This window comes from Phycodurus eques, chromosome 4 (assembly GCF_024500275.1).
Source record: "Phycodurus eques isolate BA_2022a chromosome 4, UOR_Pequ_1.1, whole genome shotgun sequence".
Lineage (NCBI taxonomy): Eukaryota > Metazoa > Chordata > Actinopteri > Syngnathiformes > Syngnathidae > Phycodurus > Phycodurus eques.
Genome location: NC_084528.1, coordinates 3,679,451 through 3,695,535, shown reverse-complemented (window position 1 = coordinate 3,695,535; position 16,085 = coordinate 3,679,451). Strand labels below are relative to the sequence as shown.

Below are 16,085 nucleotides of genomic sequence, written 5' to 3'. Positions count from 1 at the left end.
GCAGACGGATTCATCAGTGTCATCCAAACAATTAGAGGCGCGAATGACAAATGAGATGAGCCAGCACGTTGAATCTCCCACACCCCTCCCTGCCCCATTGGAGCAAAGCCCAACACAAAACTCACTCTCGGCTAGCCTAAATTCTCTGCAAGGTGTGACGGAGAGGATGAAGACTATTGTCAATGTTGGAATCTAACTCACACCACGCAAGATCTTCCTCCCGTCCCCCCTCGCCTGAAACCATCATCCACTAAAATGCGAAGGGCCCCTTCTCCACCCATTAAGAATCTTATCTGCAAATCTGACTGATATCTGCGGGGTCTTTTCCAGAATAAGTCAGACCCCTATGGAGATCAGGCATTTTTGATCCCTGGAATGACAAGGGACTTAAAGTTGGTCAAAAATATATGGCACAAAAAAAGTAGAACTACAAACCAAGCTAGGATAAAATGTGAATCTATCGAAACACTGTCTCCAGTTATCGTTGCGAGACTAGCTCTTTTCAATATCAGGTCACCGGGTAATAAATCAATGTTGATTAATGACATCATTACAACCTATGATCTGGACTTATTGTTACTGAATGAAACGTGGTTAACAGAAAGTAGCTGTAATACCATTTTAAATGAGGCAACACCAGCAAATTTTTATTTTATGAACAAGTGTCGCATAGGGAAAAAAGGCGGTGGTATTGCTGTTATTTTTAAGTCATTATTTCAGTGTAAATAAATTATACAGGGTGATTTTAGCTCCTTTGAATATCTCAGTTTATGTAGTTAAAGGGTACCCAAAGGTTATTGTTTTTAATAATCCTTGAGCCGTCACCTTATTGTGGTGGAGGGGTTTGTGTGTCCCAATGAACCTAGGAGCTAAGTTGTCTGGGGCTTTATGCCCCTGGCAGGGTCACCCATGACAAACAGGTCCTAGGTGAGGGACCAGACAAAGCATGGCTCAAAGACCCCATATGATGACGACAAATGATGGACTTGGTTTTCCCTTGCCTGGACGCGGGTAACCGGGGTCCCCCACTGGAGCCAGGCCTGGTGGTTGGGCTCAAAGGCGAGCGCCTGCAACCATGGGGTCCGGCCAGGCACAGCCAGAAAGGGTAACATGGGTCCCCCTTCCCATGGGCTCACCACCTGTGGGAGGGGCCATAGGGGTCGGGTGCAGTGTGCGCTGGCCGAAGGCGTGGACCTTGGCGATCCGATCCCCGGCTACAGAAGCTGGCTATAGGGACGTGGAATGTTACCTCTCTGGCAGGGAAGGAGCCCGAGCTGGTGTGTGAGGTCGAGAAGTTCCGACTAGATATAGACGGACTTGCCTCCACACACAGCTTGGGCTCTGGTACCAGTCCTCTCGAGAGGGGTTGGACTCTCTTCCACTCTGGATTTGCCCACGAGCAGGTGTGGGTATACTTATTGCCCCCCGTCTTGGCGCCTGTACGTTGGGGTTCACCTCGGTGGACGAGAGGGTAGCCTCCCTCCGCCTTCGGGTGGGGGGACGGGTCCTGACTGTTGTTTGTGCCTATCTACCAAATAGCAGTTCAGAGTACCCACCCTTTTTGGAGTCCTTGGAGGGGGTGCTGGGGAGCGCTCCCGCTGGGGACTCCATCGTTCTGCTGGGGGACTTTAATTTTCAGAACTGCTGTCAGTTATTTGTACTGACTACAACTATTTTGTCATTTAGGGAGACTTTAACATTCATGTTGACAATAATATTGAAAACAAATCTAAACAATTCTTTGATATACTCGATACATTCGACCTCTCGCAACATATTAAGTCAAAATCAACACTCAATGTCACATCTTAGATCTGGTCATCTCTAACGATGTTGAAATTCTATCAATTGACATTAAGGATATGGCTATTTCTGACCATTTTTTTGTATTCTTTGAGAATGACAGATTCTTCCAAACGTTCAGACGACCTCCATGTCTATTAAGAAAAGGTACATGAATGAGAGTCCCGCCACTAAGTTTATGGAGACCATTGCTGTGCTACAAAACTGTGAATGCTGAGACAGTCTATGAACGTTTGGATAATTTCACCTGTAAAATCTCAAATGTCATGAATGCAGTCGCTCCTATTAAAACTAAGACAATCTTGAGGGGACTTAGAACACCGTGGAGGAGCACAATGATTGTAAAGACCCCTAAATCAAAGTGTAGGAAAGCAAAACGTAAGTGGAGAAAAACTAAACTTCAAATTGACTATGACCTCTACAGACAAAGTCTTTGTAATTTTAACCAAGAGTTAGAGAGCAATAATTTTCTGAAATCATCAGTAAGAACTTCAACAATACTCTCACTCTGTTTGCTGTGGTCGACAAGCTCACAACCCCCCGAATCAGATTCCAGAACTCCTAAAACCAGGTAAATGCAATGAATTTGCTTATTTTTGTGAAAAAATACAATCCATCAGGTTAAATATTAGCACAAATCAGCAAAACAATAAAATGATCCTACATCTGAAGCCACCCAGGAAAAACTCTACTACCATGTCATGATACAGTTTACCAAAAAACTGTAGAGAAAACGTTTCAGCAGCTGAAACCATCAACGAGCTGTCTTGACTCAATACCATCTGACTTTTTCAAAGCTATTCCGAAGTCTGAGCTAGCTGATTTGCAGCAAATACTCAATTGCTCACTTCAGTCAGGCGAGTTTCCTAAAGCTCTTAAAGTAGCTGCCATTAAGCCTCTGCCAAAAAATAGAGCACTGGACGCTTCCATGTTAGCAAGCTATAGACCCATCTCAAATCTCCCTTTCATAGCCAAGATTGTTGAAAGTTATTTTTTTTATCAACTCAGCAATTTCTTGAACTTAAATGGACTTTTTGACAAATTTCAAATCAGGTTTACGAACTCATCACAATACAGAATCTGCTCTTATCAAAGTGTTAAATTATATAATGTTGAATACTGACTCGGGAAACGAATGCAGCCCTATGGGGGGGCACAAGCCTGTGCAAACTGTAGGCCGGTCCCAAGCCCGAATAAATGCAGAGGGTTGCGTCAGGAAGGGCATCCGTCTTAAAACTTTGCCAAACAAATATGAGCGTTCATCCAAAGAATTCCATACCGGATCGGTCGTGGCCCGGGTTAACAACGTCCGCCACCGGCGCAGTCAACCTGCAGGGCGCCGGTGGAAATTCAGCTACTGTGGGTCGAAGTCAAAGAAGAGGTCGAAAGCGGATTCTTCGGCAGAAAGAGAAGAGGAAAACACAGAGCCTAGAACTGAATGTGGGGACTTTGAATGTTGGGACTATGACAGGAAAATCTCGGAAGTTGGTTGACATGATGATTAGGAGAAAGGTTGATATAGTGTGGTTCCAGGAGACCAGGTGGAAAGGCAGTAAGGCTCGAAGTTTAGGGGCAGGGTTTAAATTACTTTACCATGGTGTAGATGGGAAGAGAAATTGAGTCGGGAATATTTTAAAAGAAGAGTTGGCTAAGAATGTCTTGGAGGTGAAAAGAGTATCAGATTGAGTGATAAGGCTGAAACTTGAAATTGAGGGTGTTATGTATAATGTGATTAGTGGCTATGCCCCACAGGTAGGATGGCATTAAAGAGGATGAAAAATGGAAAGGCAGTTGGTCCTGATGACATTCCTGTGGAGGTGTGGAAGCATCTAGGTGAGGTGGCTGTGGAGTACTTGACCAGCTTGTTCAATAGAATTCTAGCGTGTGAGAAGATGCCTTAGGAATGGAGGAACAGTGTGCTGGTGCCCATTTTTAAGAACAAGTGTGATGTGCAGAGCTGTGGGAACTATAGAGGAATAAAGTTGATGAGCCACACAATGAAGTTATGGGAAAGAGTAGTGGAGGCTAGACTCAGGGCAGAAGTGAGTATTTGCGAGCAACAGTATGGTTTCATGCCTAGAAAGAGTAGCACAGATGCATTATTTGCCTTGAGGACATCGATGGAAAAGTACAGAGAAGGTCAGAAGGAGCTACATTGTGTCTTTGTAGATCTAGAGAAAGCCTATGACAGAGTACCCAGAGAGGAACTGTGGTACTGCATGCGGAAGTCTGGCGTGGCAGCGAAGTATGTTAGAATATTACAGGTCATGTGGTGAGGTGTGTTGTAGGTGCGATAGATGAATCTAAAGTGGAGATGGGACTGCATCAGGGATCAGCCCTGAGATCCTTCCTGTTTGCAGTGGCGAAGGATAGGCTGACAGATGAGGTTAGACTGGAATCCCCGTGGACCATGATGTTTGCAGATGACATTGTGATCTGCAGTGAAAGCAGGGAGAAGGTGGAGGAACAGTTAGAAAGATGGAGGCATGCACTGGAAAGCAGAGGAATGCAGATTAGCCAAAGTAAGTATGTGCATGAATGAGAGAGGTGGTGGGGGAAGAGTTAGGCTAAAGGGAGAAGCGATAGCAAGGGTGGAGGACTTTAAATACTTGGGGTCAACCGTCCAGAGCAATCGTGAGTGTGGTCAGGAAGTGAAGAAACTGATCCAAGCAGGTTGGAATGGGTGGAGGAAGGTGTCAGGTGTGTTATGTGACAGACGAGTCTCAGCTAGGATGAAGGGCAAAGTTTATAAAACAGTGCACTGTGAGGCCATGATGCACGGATTAGAGACAGTGGCACTGAAGAGACATCAGGAAGCAGAGCTGGCAGAAATGAAGATGTTGAGGTTCGCTCTCAGAGTGACCAGGTTAGATAAAATTAGAAAATGAGCTCATCGGCGGGACAGCCAAGGTTCGATGTTTTGGAGACAAAGTTAGAGAGAGCAGACTTCGATGGTTTGGACATGTACAGAAGAGAAATAGTGCGTATATTGGTTGAAGGATGGTGAGAATGGAGCTGCCAGGCAAGAGAGCTAGAGGAAGACCAAAGAGAAGGTTGATGGATGTCGTGAGGGAAGACATGAGGGCAGTTGGTGTTCGAGAGGAGGATGCAGGAGATAGGCTTACATGGAAAAGGATGACGCGCTGTGGCGACCCCTAAAGAGTCAAGCCGAAAGGAAAAGACTGACTCGGGAAAGGTGTCAATTCTGGCCTTGTTGGACCTCAGTGCGGATTTTGATACGGTAGATCATAATATACTGCTGAACAGGTTGGAAACATGGGTAGGACTAAATGGAACAGTCCTTAAATGGTGCAGGTCCTACCTGGAGGAAAGGAGTTATTTTGTAACCATTGGAAGTGTTCAAGCTCATCGAATGGCAATGACCTATGGGGTCCCTCAAGCGTCAGTTCTTGGACCCTTCCTGTATCTGCTACCCTTGGGTCAAATTCTTCAGAACTTTAATTTTGACTATCATAGCTATGCAGGTGACACACAGTTATATCTAGCAGTGTCTCCAGATGACTACAATTCAATTGAGGTGTTGTGTCACTGTCTAAAACAGATAAATAACTGGATCAGCCAACATTTTCTTCAATTAAACCACAACAAAACTGAGACAATTGTTTTTGGCAGTAAAGAAAAGAGGATTGCTGTTAGTAAATACCTGGAATCACTCGCTTTAAAAACCCAAGAGCAAGTCCGAAACCTTGGTGTTCTAAAAGATTCCGACCTTTCAACAGTCATATCAAATCAATTACTAAAACTGCCTTCTACCATGTGAAGAAAATATCAAGAGTGAAGGCTTGCATGTGTCAAGCAGACCAGGAGAAGCTCATCCATGCTTTTATCTCAAGTAGACTTGACTATTGTAATGGTCTTTTGACTGGATGCCCTAAAAAGAGCATTAAACAGCTGCAGCTCATTTAGAATGATGCAGCTCGGGTTCTAACCAGAACAAAGAGATCAGAGCATATTACTTCACTTCTAAAGTCTTTACACTGGCTTCCAGTCAGCTTTAGAATAGATTTTAAAGTTCTGCTACTGGTCTATAAAACACTAAACGGTTTAGGTCCTGAATACATGAATGAAATGCAAATGGAATATAAACCCAGTAGGGCTCTGAGATCAACAGACTCAGGTCAAATAGTGGAGCACAGAGTCCAAAGCAAACATGGTGAAGCAGCATGTTAGCCATTATGCTGCACACAAATTGAATAAGTTACCAACAGAAGCGACATTAGCCCCAAGTGTGCATGTTTTTCAGTCCAGGTTAAAAAATCTTCTTTTTTCTCATGCTTTTTAGAGCATTTCCACTTTTAAATGATATTTCTTGCAGTGTATGCAGTTTTAATTGTATTTTTTTCCTCTTTGTTTTAAATGTTTATCAGCTGTTTTTTCTTTGTTTTTAAATGCTTTTAATCATGTAAAGCACATTGAGTTACCTTGTGTATGAAATGCGCTATATAAATAAATTTGCTTTGCTAATGAGGAGAGAGAGAAGGAAAAAAAAAAAAAAAAAAAAAAAAAAAAAAAACTTAAAACGATTTTAGCAAATGGCTGCAATAGAACAGTGAAAAATTTAAGGGGGTCTGAATACTTTCCGTACCCACTGTATCAACTTATCGTTCAATAAATAAAATAGACACGATAGTGTTTCCGGACTCGATAAATTTTCTTTGTTGTGGTGAGCCGATGGAGAGTTGGAGGGCTGGCATTATCCTCTAATGTCCTCGTGGAATACTGGCGGACCGGTGTTGGCTCCGTCCAATACTCCACAGTCTTACTTCATGTGCAGCACATAGTACACAAAAGAGACATTTAACTGTTTCATGTGTTCGCTGGCCCACGAGCTAATGAGCTAAGAAGGTAAACGGCACGTTCCACCACGGCAGCGACGTTTAAAACAGCGCCTCGTTCAGAGTTGTTGTGTGGTTTAGTCCCCAATTAACTCACATATGGAAGTTTGCTGTTTATTAAGCAAAATTTCAGCGGTACACATTCAGCGAACGTATCTGAATGACAGGTGAAGGGCTCATCTCCAGCGGACCAACCACACAGTCCTGCACCTTATTTTCCATGATTTCAGAGGCATTAACATATCGTGATAGTGTTTTGGGAATATATATAATCCGAAAAAAAGTATCGTGACAGGCCTAGTGAACCCTTTCTTGGTGGCAATGATCGAATATGAGGTTGGAGCTTCTGCTCCGATCGTGCCAGGTCCTGAGGCAGAACTACTTTCCTGAAGGAATCTACCTGCAGCGCTTCATTTCTTTAAATGGACTCCTATGCAGTCTTATTGTACACCACCATACTATATGATAAATGTTAGCCTCTCGACAGCCATTGCAGCCTGTTCATCCTGAAAGAGGACCTCCTCCATCTCTGGTTCCTTCTCAAGGTTTCTTGTTTTCTCCCCAAATGGGGTTTTGAGTTTTCCCTTGCCCGACCGCGGGGTTTAGATCAGGGAATGTTGTCAATCTTTGGAGTGTAAAGCCCTTTGAGACTCATTTATGATTAAGGGCTATACAAACAAACTTAACTTGACAAAATAGTCTACTTTAACACCACACAAATAATTATGTTTTCATATTTTTACAGCGCATAACGTAAACATTGACAGGACAGGGAGGGAAAAAGTAAGTGAACCCTTGGATTTAATAAACGGTTGACCCTCCTTTGGCAGCAATAACATCAACAAAATGTTTCCTATAATTGCATGTTAGACGTGCACAACAAACAGGATGAATTTTGGACCATTTCCCTTTACAAAACTATTGCAGTTAGGCAAGAATCCTGGGATGTCTGGTGTGACGAGCACTCTTGAGCTCTTGCCCAAAACATCTCTATCGGGCTGAGGTCAGGACTTTGGCTGGGCCACTCCGGAACGTATTTTCTTCTGAAGCCATTCTGTTGTTGATTTGCTTCTGTGTTTTGGATCATTGTCCTGTTGCAACACCGATCCTCTGGTGAGCTTCAACTGTCGAAAAGACGGCCTCCAGTTGTTCTGCAAAATATCTTGAACAACTTTCAATTTTTCTATTGATGATAAACAAGCTGTCCAGGCAATATGTCTAACTAATTTGTCAGACTGTTGAATATCAAGATTTTAAGAGATACTTTTGTAACCTTTTCCAGTTTTATAAAGGTAAAACAATCTTAATTGTAGGTCTTCTGAGAGCTAATCTGAGCAAAGCAATCCTTTTTGACGAGGGACAATTCTAAACTGGTATGTTTTCTAGTGGCCAGATAAGCTTTTACACCAGACCTCCAAATCTTGTTTTATTGATTGGACTCCAGGTTGTCTCACACCTCACTGATTCGCTCGAAGAATTTGTCATCTCGAGGTTCAGTTTTTCCTCCTGTCCTGTGAAGGTTGACTTATTTTTAATAAATATGAAAACACAATTGTGTGGTATTAGTTTAAGCAGAAACTCTTCATTCTTGTGATTCAGATGATTAGACCACATTTTCTGACCAATTTATGCAGAAATTTGAGAAATTCCAAAGGGCTCACATTTTGTCCTCCCACTGTATGTTGGTAACCAATTTGTATGTATGCATGTATGACCTGCAGGCATCACTGTTCTCGCTGCCACTCTCTGTGCTTCCTGACTGACTTGAGCTCTTGGAGCTGTTGTCTGTCTTGCTGTCCTGTTGTTGATGTTCAGGTAGTAGCAGCAGAGCGTTCCTTAGACAAATGGCAGCAAATTCCATACTGGCTACTGGGATGGCTGCTGACTGGCCTTCACTGCCGGACAGACACAAAGAGCAATTTAGAAAATCTGAAAAAGCTCACCAAGAAAACTGAAATAGTCATATAAATATTTATCTTGTTTTACTGTATTATATGATGGAAGATGAAGTAGTGAGGTAGAGCAGATGAAGTCGTGAGCTAGAGTACTAACCTGTAAATAGTGTTCTGCATGGATTGGGATGCCAATACAATCTTGCGATGATATCCCTGTCCGACAATTGATTGAACAATGCCTTTTTTACAAGGTAAACCTTTGCTCTCCTGTTCTGAACCCTGCAAGCAAACAACAACAGCCCTGTTGGAAGGCAAATAGACCACACAAACAAAATAGAGAAGGGTCTCAGCAATAAATTAGGAAAAGGTGTTATGTTATCCATATTGATTATGATCCTATTTTGAAAGGCATAACACAAATTTTATTTAATTAACACAAATGTATCTATTCTTAACAAATGCTTAGACTTTACAAACACTTTAAAAGAAACAGCTGTGCAACAAGACTGTTGGGTTAGACAGATACTTGATCCCAAAGAAAATTATGGAAATTTGATTTGTCATACCCCTTTATTAGCAGCAATGCAACTCTCTGCAAGTCGCAGCCACAGTCGAGGGTTTGAATGGTAAACCTGCACCGCCTCAATCAGACATTCAAAGGCCGCCAGAGGCCTGCCAATGTGCAGCAGCTGGATGCCACAGTTATACAGAAGCTCATAGCGTTTGTTGGCCAGTAGAGCACACATAGGGATACCTGTGAATTTTTTAGCTAAAAGGTAGGGGGGGGAAGAGCAGAAGAAAGGGAAAGAAAGTTACTGTATGGTTATATACACAATCATTAACCAATGTGCTCTATAGACGCAGACTGCATCAGATTATATTTTTGGGGAAAATATTGCAATATATCATCAGTAAATCTGGCTTTAAAATGCTATTGACCACTTGGAAGCAGCAGAAATATCCATTGTAGATCTACAGTCGGCAAGGTAAATTCCTTTGTTTTTGTTGTATACACAAGGCATTTGGGTTTCAGATCAAAAGAGCTTTTATTTCATGGTACAAACAAAAGGTGCTCTGTCCTGAGTTTTTTAAGACATCAAGATGTACATACTATGAAATAAAAGCTAGAATTCTCAATTTTTGTCTCATATTAATCTTTTGATCTGAAACCCAAATGTCTTGAGTATACAAAAACAAAGGAATTGACCTTGCCGTTCCAATACTTTTGGAGGGGACTATATCTATTGTATATCACAAATAGTGATGCAACAAATAATCGATTAATCGGCAACTAATTGATTAATTTGATAATAAACAAGTTGACGATTAATAGAGTAATCGTTTAGAGACCTTGTTAAACAAAAAAATCCTCGGAATTTCAGCCTATAAATATTCTCAGATTTCTGCCGTCCTCCATGAAAGCAGACTGATTATCTTTAGTGTTGAATCAAAATAACAAACATCTGCTTTTACTCTGGAAAACAACGATCAACATTTTTGCACATTATCTGACATTATGGACCTAACCAGTAACTGAATCATAATCTAGGTTTGTGGATTTTCTACACTGTTAATTTGAAATGTTCTGTTTTTGAACAAAGGGATAGAAATGTAAAATTTTTTTTTTATCAAATTGATTGAAAAAAATAGATTGAAGTATTATTAATTGTTAGCTGCAGTCCTAAAACACTAAATATTTTAACTTCCATTCAGCCATGTCCACACAGAGGTATTTTTTTATTTATTAGTGTTTTGCCTGTTTTAGGTAAATTGGTCATTTTTTGTTTTGCTTTTAAAATTCCTAGTCAGGTGTAACTCATGACATTTTGCTAAAAACAGTCATGTGCATTTGGACATAATTTCGGCTCGTTTCATACCACAAAACAGAGGGTTTAAGTTAAACCAAACCGACCAAAAAGTCGTTAACAAGCCACAAGCCCGACAATAAATGAATAAACAAAACAAAAAAAAAGACAATCACAAAGTATGTGAAATCGGCATGAATTGAAACATTTTTTTAGCTTGCAGATGCTGTGGGCGTGCAGCTGAATGCTCTGAAACCCCTTCTTCTTTCCTCCTACTCGCCACATGACGTGCAGCCGGCAATTGTGAGGCTGATTGCCCTCATGCTGTTGTGTCGGACATCCAGTGGCTACTCTGACCGCTGTCGTGCTGACAAGGGGCCCCGTGGCGGCGGGTCCCGTCCGGTTCACCGCTGCCTTGTAACGTGCATGGGGCCAGACAGCGGCGAGATGTAGTCCAGCCCAAATAACATGAAAAATACACTTGAGGGTAGATATTTTTTTTCGAGTTGTGGGCATTGTTTGATGGCCAATTGCATACTATACTAGTAGTGGGTCAGGTTGTATTTGAATGAGGAAGTGGCAATTCCGCCGAATGGCCACTGGATGGAATAAGGGCGCTGGGTGTTGTATATAGTGGGGGAGGACCTCATGCTTGAAAGTACACAACCTAGCCCATTTTTAGGCCTGTAATAAAAACTTTTTTTTTTTTTTTTTAAATCTGCCCAACTGAGACAATGAAAAAGAATGTTATCTCAACAACTCATTACTAAATTGTTGTCGGTCCTTGCACATTTTCAGAACTGACCTTCAAACATATTTAATGTACTTTGAAACAAAACACGAAAATTAGTTTATTTCAACTTTAAGGTAGTCCCATCGAAAAAAAAGCATATCAGTAACTATGGATTTTTGGGGATCACGTCTTTAGTACAAACAAGTTTTATCGAACACTCTGCTAAGAGGATAAAGTAACAATGTGGTTGCCCGATCATGACAGAATGCTCCTCATGATCTCTATACCTTACTAAATTTAGAATAATGAGTGCCTAAAACAAAAAAAAATTGACCCAAAAAAAACAACATTTGAATTTCAGTAGATTTTTTTTCATTAGATAAAAGTATAATTGTGAAATCCGCAAATGTTTAATCAATGCAACTAGACTTCCTGTTTGTTGAGGACGTTTCACATTTAAAGGTCAGATGACAAAGATGTTAGGGGGTCAGTTAAAATTCATATTTGCATTGTTTATATATCATGTAACTTCCAGCAAGTTTTCAACCATAGTTTAGCTAAAAATTTGGTTTTTATGACGCATATTGAGTCCTCCCCGAACATACCCAAAACTCAAGACACTGGGGTGTGGTTACTCTATCCACCGCAAGGGCTACCAGAAGTGACGTTGCAATTGCCAAACACAGCACGCTACACTTCTATACGCAATGGCGAGCAACGCGTTAGAATATATGAGGAGGAGGATTTCGACGTACAGCAGCAGCCAACTAAACTTGGCACCGTCAAACCGTACGTTTTGAGGCGATTCAGGAGGTCGTAACCTGACAGTGACGACGACGAGAAGCCAAGTAGCAGTTGTACAACAGAAGAGAGTGGCCAATGGCTCGATGTGACAGTATGTCAAAAGCATGTCTTTTTATACGGTCATGGCTTGATATAATGGTACCGCAGGGGTGCCAATATTTTTTAGCACGACTATAGATATTATATATTCATATATGTTTCAGTGACACGGCACAAGCTTTTACACAGTATGCAGTATTCCTATATATTGTGTGCCCCTCGCTCGAGTTGCATTATAACACGCCGCACAGAAAGTCTTTGTCGTGTGTCTTTTGGCTTGTCATATAAGCGAAAGTACAGACGACAGTACTGAAAAATACTGCGTGGGTCTTTTTTTCCTACTCCCCAGTGCATAGTAACCATAATAGAGTCGTAGGTAAATACAAGGAAATCCTCACCGCTGGTCTGCGCCGCTTCGCTGCTGTACCGTGGAGACAGCGAGATTTAGTACTCTTGCTGGCGGAAAAATAGTTGGCGCCGCAGCTGGTTTCAGCCTCTGCCTCTGTATCCAATGCCTTCTGCTAAGTGTTTTTCAAAACACGCCGGTTCGAAGTGATCAGCACAGTTTGGAATGCTTGCTAGTCACCCATAGCTGGCCACGTTTCTACCCCTGTCGAGTGACTTTCCCTATCCACTGGTCACATATTCCTTTTTCAGTTGAACCATTTGTACAACCAAATGCCACACAATAAACCATCGTGACATCGCTAAATCGTACGACAACAGCACGGAACAATAGCCCACAAAGCCAAATGAACAGGATGTTTGGCTTGTGTGACGTCACAGCGCCAGAAAGAGACGAAGACCGGAAGGCGCTGGATACAAAAAGCAGACGGCATTCTGAATCATATTTATCGATTTTATTGCTGTATATCTGCTATATAATCACTTTGAAATTGCAGATGTGGTTTGTGAAGGGGCTCCAAGAGTTATCAAGAAAAAAAAATGAAATCTTTATCCTCTGACCTGTAATCCAAAAGGATTCTTCAGTTCTAAATTTTAAACAAACAAAAACAGTCCAGTTGCCTTGATTAAACCTTTGTAGATTACCATGACGTGGATGACTGAGAATCTAAACAGACATAATCGTGAAACAAAACCTTTAATTTATTGTGAATTCCACTCACGAGTTTGAGTCTTATGACTGCAGCAGTGTGTCGTTTTCTACGGGATGTTTAAAGCTGCTGTATTTTGGCTATTTAGACCTCCATAGAGTGACTCTCTAACATGGACTTTGTATTAGTGTCAATTTCATCTTTAAAAAAAAACACTTTGGTTTTGTCATAAGAGTGTCGAGAAAAGCCGTCTCTGACAGCAACTTCTGTTTGACCCAGTTTTGTATGTGCTTTGGCCATATTTGGCTCAGCCCGCCCCCTTTCCTCCAATTGGTTGCCTCCGTGCAGAAGACAAAACATAGAGGGAGGAAATCTCACCTTGCCCATTGCCACCATCTCCAAGCTGTGCACAAGTGTGATCGTTTTCTTGTAATGCCTTCTTGAAGTAGAAAATGCCTAGGTTATGTTTCCCCATTGCAAAGTGAATGCAGCCAAGATTGTTCCAGAACATACATCGAACACATTCACCTAGGTGAGACGACAATTAAAATGACAGTTAGTTGGTAAACTACTGAAACCAGTTTCATGAAACACTGACAATTTGCAACCTGACAGTTAAAACGAATCAGCATGTCAAAACAAATAAAAAAATCATGTACAATAATTCCAAGCTTATCCGACAAAGACAGTCAGGAAAGACCAACCACAGGCACCTGTCTTGATGGGTCCGGGGTGTTCTGCGATGTTGGAGCTGTTGAGCAGCTTCACTGCTTTCCGGTAGTTTCCTCTCAGATATTCAAAGTTACTCTTAAGGAATAGTGACGGTGCAGACTGACAGGGAACAGGAATATGGTTAATTATCTTTGAATTTTTTTCTTAAAGGTCAAGCATTTTTAAGGTGCCACAAAACAGGCCAAAAAAATAAAAAGTATTGGAACAGCATGGTCAATTCCTTTGTTTTTGTTGTATACTGAAGATATTTGTGTTTCAGATCAAAAGATTAATATGAGACAGAAGTGCAGAATTTCAGCTTTTATTTCATGGTATTTACATCTAGATATGTTAAACAACTCAGGACAGCGCACTTTTTGTTTGAACCCACCAACAATTCAAGCGAGCAAAAGTATTGGAACATGTGACTGATGTGTGTTTGTAGCCGCTCAGATGTTGCCTTTTAGATTTATTACTTCAACGTTAGATAGTGGGTTTCACCTGTGAAAACTGCATTTGCTGTTAAGCAAACATGACGACCAGAGAATTGACAAGAAAGAAGAAAAGAAAACCATTTTGAAGCTGAGAAGAGGGGGAAAATCGATCAGAGCTATTGCACAAACATTGGGCATAGCCAATACAACAATTTGAAGTGTCCAGAAAAAGAATGAAACGACTGGTGTACTGAGCAACAGACATCGAACAGGTCGGCCAAGGGTATCAACAGCAGTTGATGACAGAAACATTGTGAGAGCTGTGAAGAAACACCCAAAGACAACAGTCAGTGACATCACTGCCAACCTCAACAGGGCAGCGGTGAAGGTAACACAATCCACTGTTCGAAGACTTCGAAGAATAACTATACAGGCCATACACCACATACACCTTCTGACCTTTTGTCTCATATTCATCTTTTGATCTGAAACCCAAATCTCTTCAGTCTACAACAAAACCAAAGGAATTGACCTTGCCATTCCAATACGTATGGAGGGGACTGAAGTGGGGGACAGAAAGTATACACCCACACGTCAGTATCGACGTCACAAGGATAGTTTTTAGCCCCGCCCATAAAATCAGGACAATTTACAAGATGAAAAAGGGTTTTAAGCCATATCTCAACAATTCAATACAATATTGCTCCGTCTTTGCACATGTTTTCAGCACTTATCATCAAACATATTTAATGTATTTAGAAACAAAACAAGGATTTACGTTTAGGAGCACTTTAATAAGAGAGTCCAAGCTTATATTTATATATGTTAATAACATAAAAAAGGTCTACATGGGATCCTCGGTTTACAACAGCGTTTTGTTACGGTGGCGGTGACATAACCTGACTTTGTACATCAGTCGGAATGCGCCGTAGTCCATCAAAACCTACAACTAAGCATAGCAGTAGTAAAAATCCATCCATCCATTTTCCGTACCGCTTATCTATCACTAGGGTCGTGCGTGACTACGGGCGAGAAGCGAGATGCACCCTGAACTTGTCGCCAGCCAATCACAGGGCACATAGAAACAAACAACAATTTGCACTCAGAGTCACACCTATGAACAATTTTAGAGTCTTTTATTTAACCTGTTTTTTAAATGTGGGAAGAAATCAGAGTACCCGGAGAAAAACCCACGCAGGGAGAACATTTTAACCCGTCCTCAGAACTGTGAGGCAGATTTACTAACCCAGTAGTAATGTCATAATTACAAAAGTATTTGTATGAAAAAAACTTCTAGGCCATACATCTAAAACAATAAAGTAATTATTATAGTAAATATTTGTATAAAAAAAAAAAAAAACACTTCTAAACCATAAAACGATCAAATGAGTAAGTACTGCGGTAACTGCACCTGCAGCATTTCTTGTGCTGCATGGGGCATTCTTATGCCAATGTGCAAACTACTTCATCGCATGCCGTTCTCTACCTTGAAATATTGTATGTCGGGAACGTTGTAAACAGAAGATCCCTGTATTTTAATATAACATGCTAAGAGATACTATACTTCTGTAAACAAATAGAATTTTGTAACAGCACTATGGAAGTACAGGAAAACTATTTATATGCATGTAATTTTTTCTCAGTCAGACCAACAACCAAATGATTTTGTCATATACAGTACTTTAAACCAAACATATCATTTTAAACAAAAATTCAAGCATTTCTGAAACCTGATGTGTCCCCAGATGTCAAGCACCTGTTGGTTATACTACAGGAAACACATTAGATTGTGTCTCTGCCACGACCACTCAATGAAACTTTGGTTGCATTTTTATTTAAAATCTGCATGGTGTGTTGCTGGGGGAGTAAAGCTGCTTTGCAACCAGATAATAGTGACCTCAAACTGTACTATAGCGATTTTTCAACACCATTGTGGCATCACGAACAGAT

The 16,085-nt window shown here is 41.2% G+C and overlaps 1 protein-coding gene across 5 annotated transcripts in view; it reads right to left on the bottom strand.

Annotated features, from left to right (window-relative positions):
• cnot10 (CCR4-NOT transcription complex, subunit 10) overlaps positions 1–16,085 on the bottom strand; it is a 49,698-nt gene that overhangs the window by 17,441 nt on the left and 16,172 nt on the right. For all 5 annotated transcript variants that reach the window (XM_061673656.1, XM_061673653.1, XM_061673654.1 and 2 more), the window contains 5 exons: positions 13,704–13,821; positions 13,369–13,518; positions 9,121–9,323; positions 8,712–8,833; positions 8,375–8,554 (listed from right to left, as the gene is read on the bottom strand). In XM_061673656.1, the coding sequence (XP_061529640.1) occupies positions 8,375–8,554; positions 8,712–8,833; positions 9,121–9,323; positions 13,369–13,518; positions 13,704–13,821 (773 nt within the window). The remainder of the gene's footprint in view (positions 1–8,374; positions 8,555–8,711; positions 8,834–9,120; positions 9,324–13,368; positions 13,519–13,703; positions 13,822–16,085) is intronic.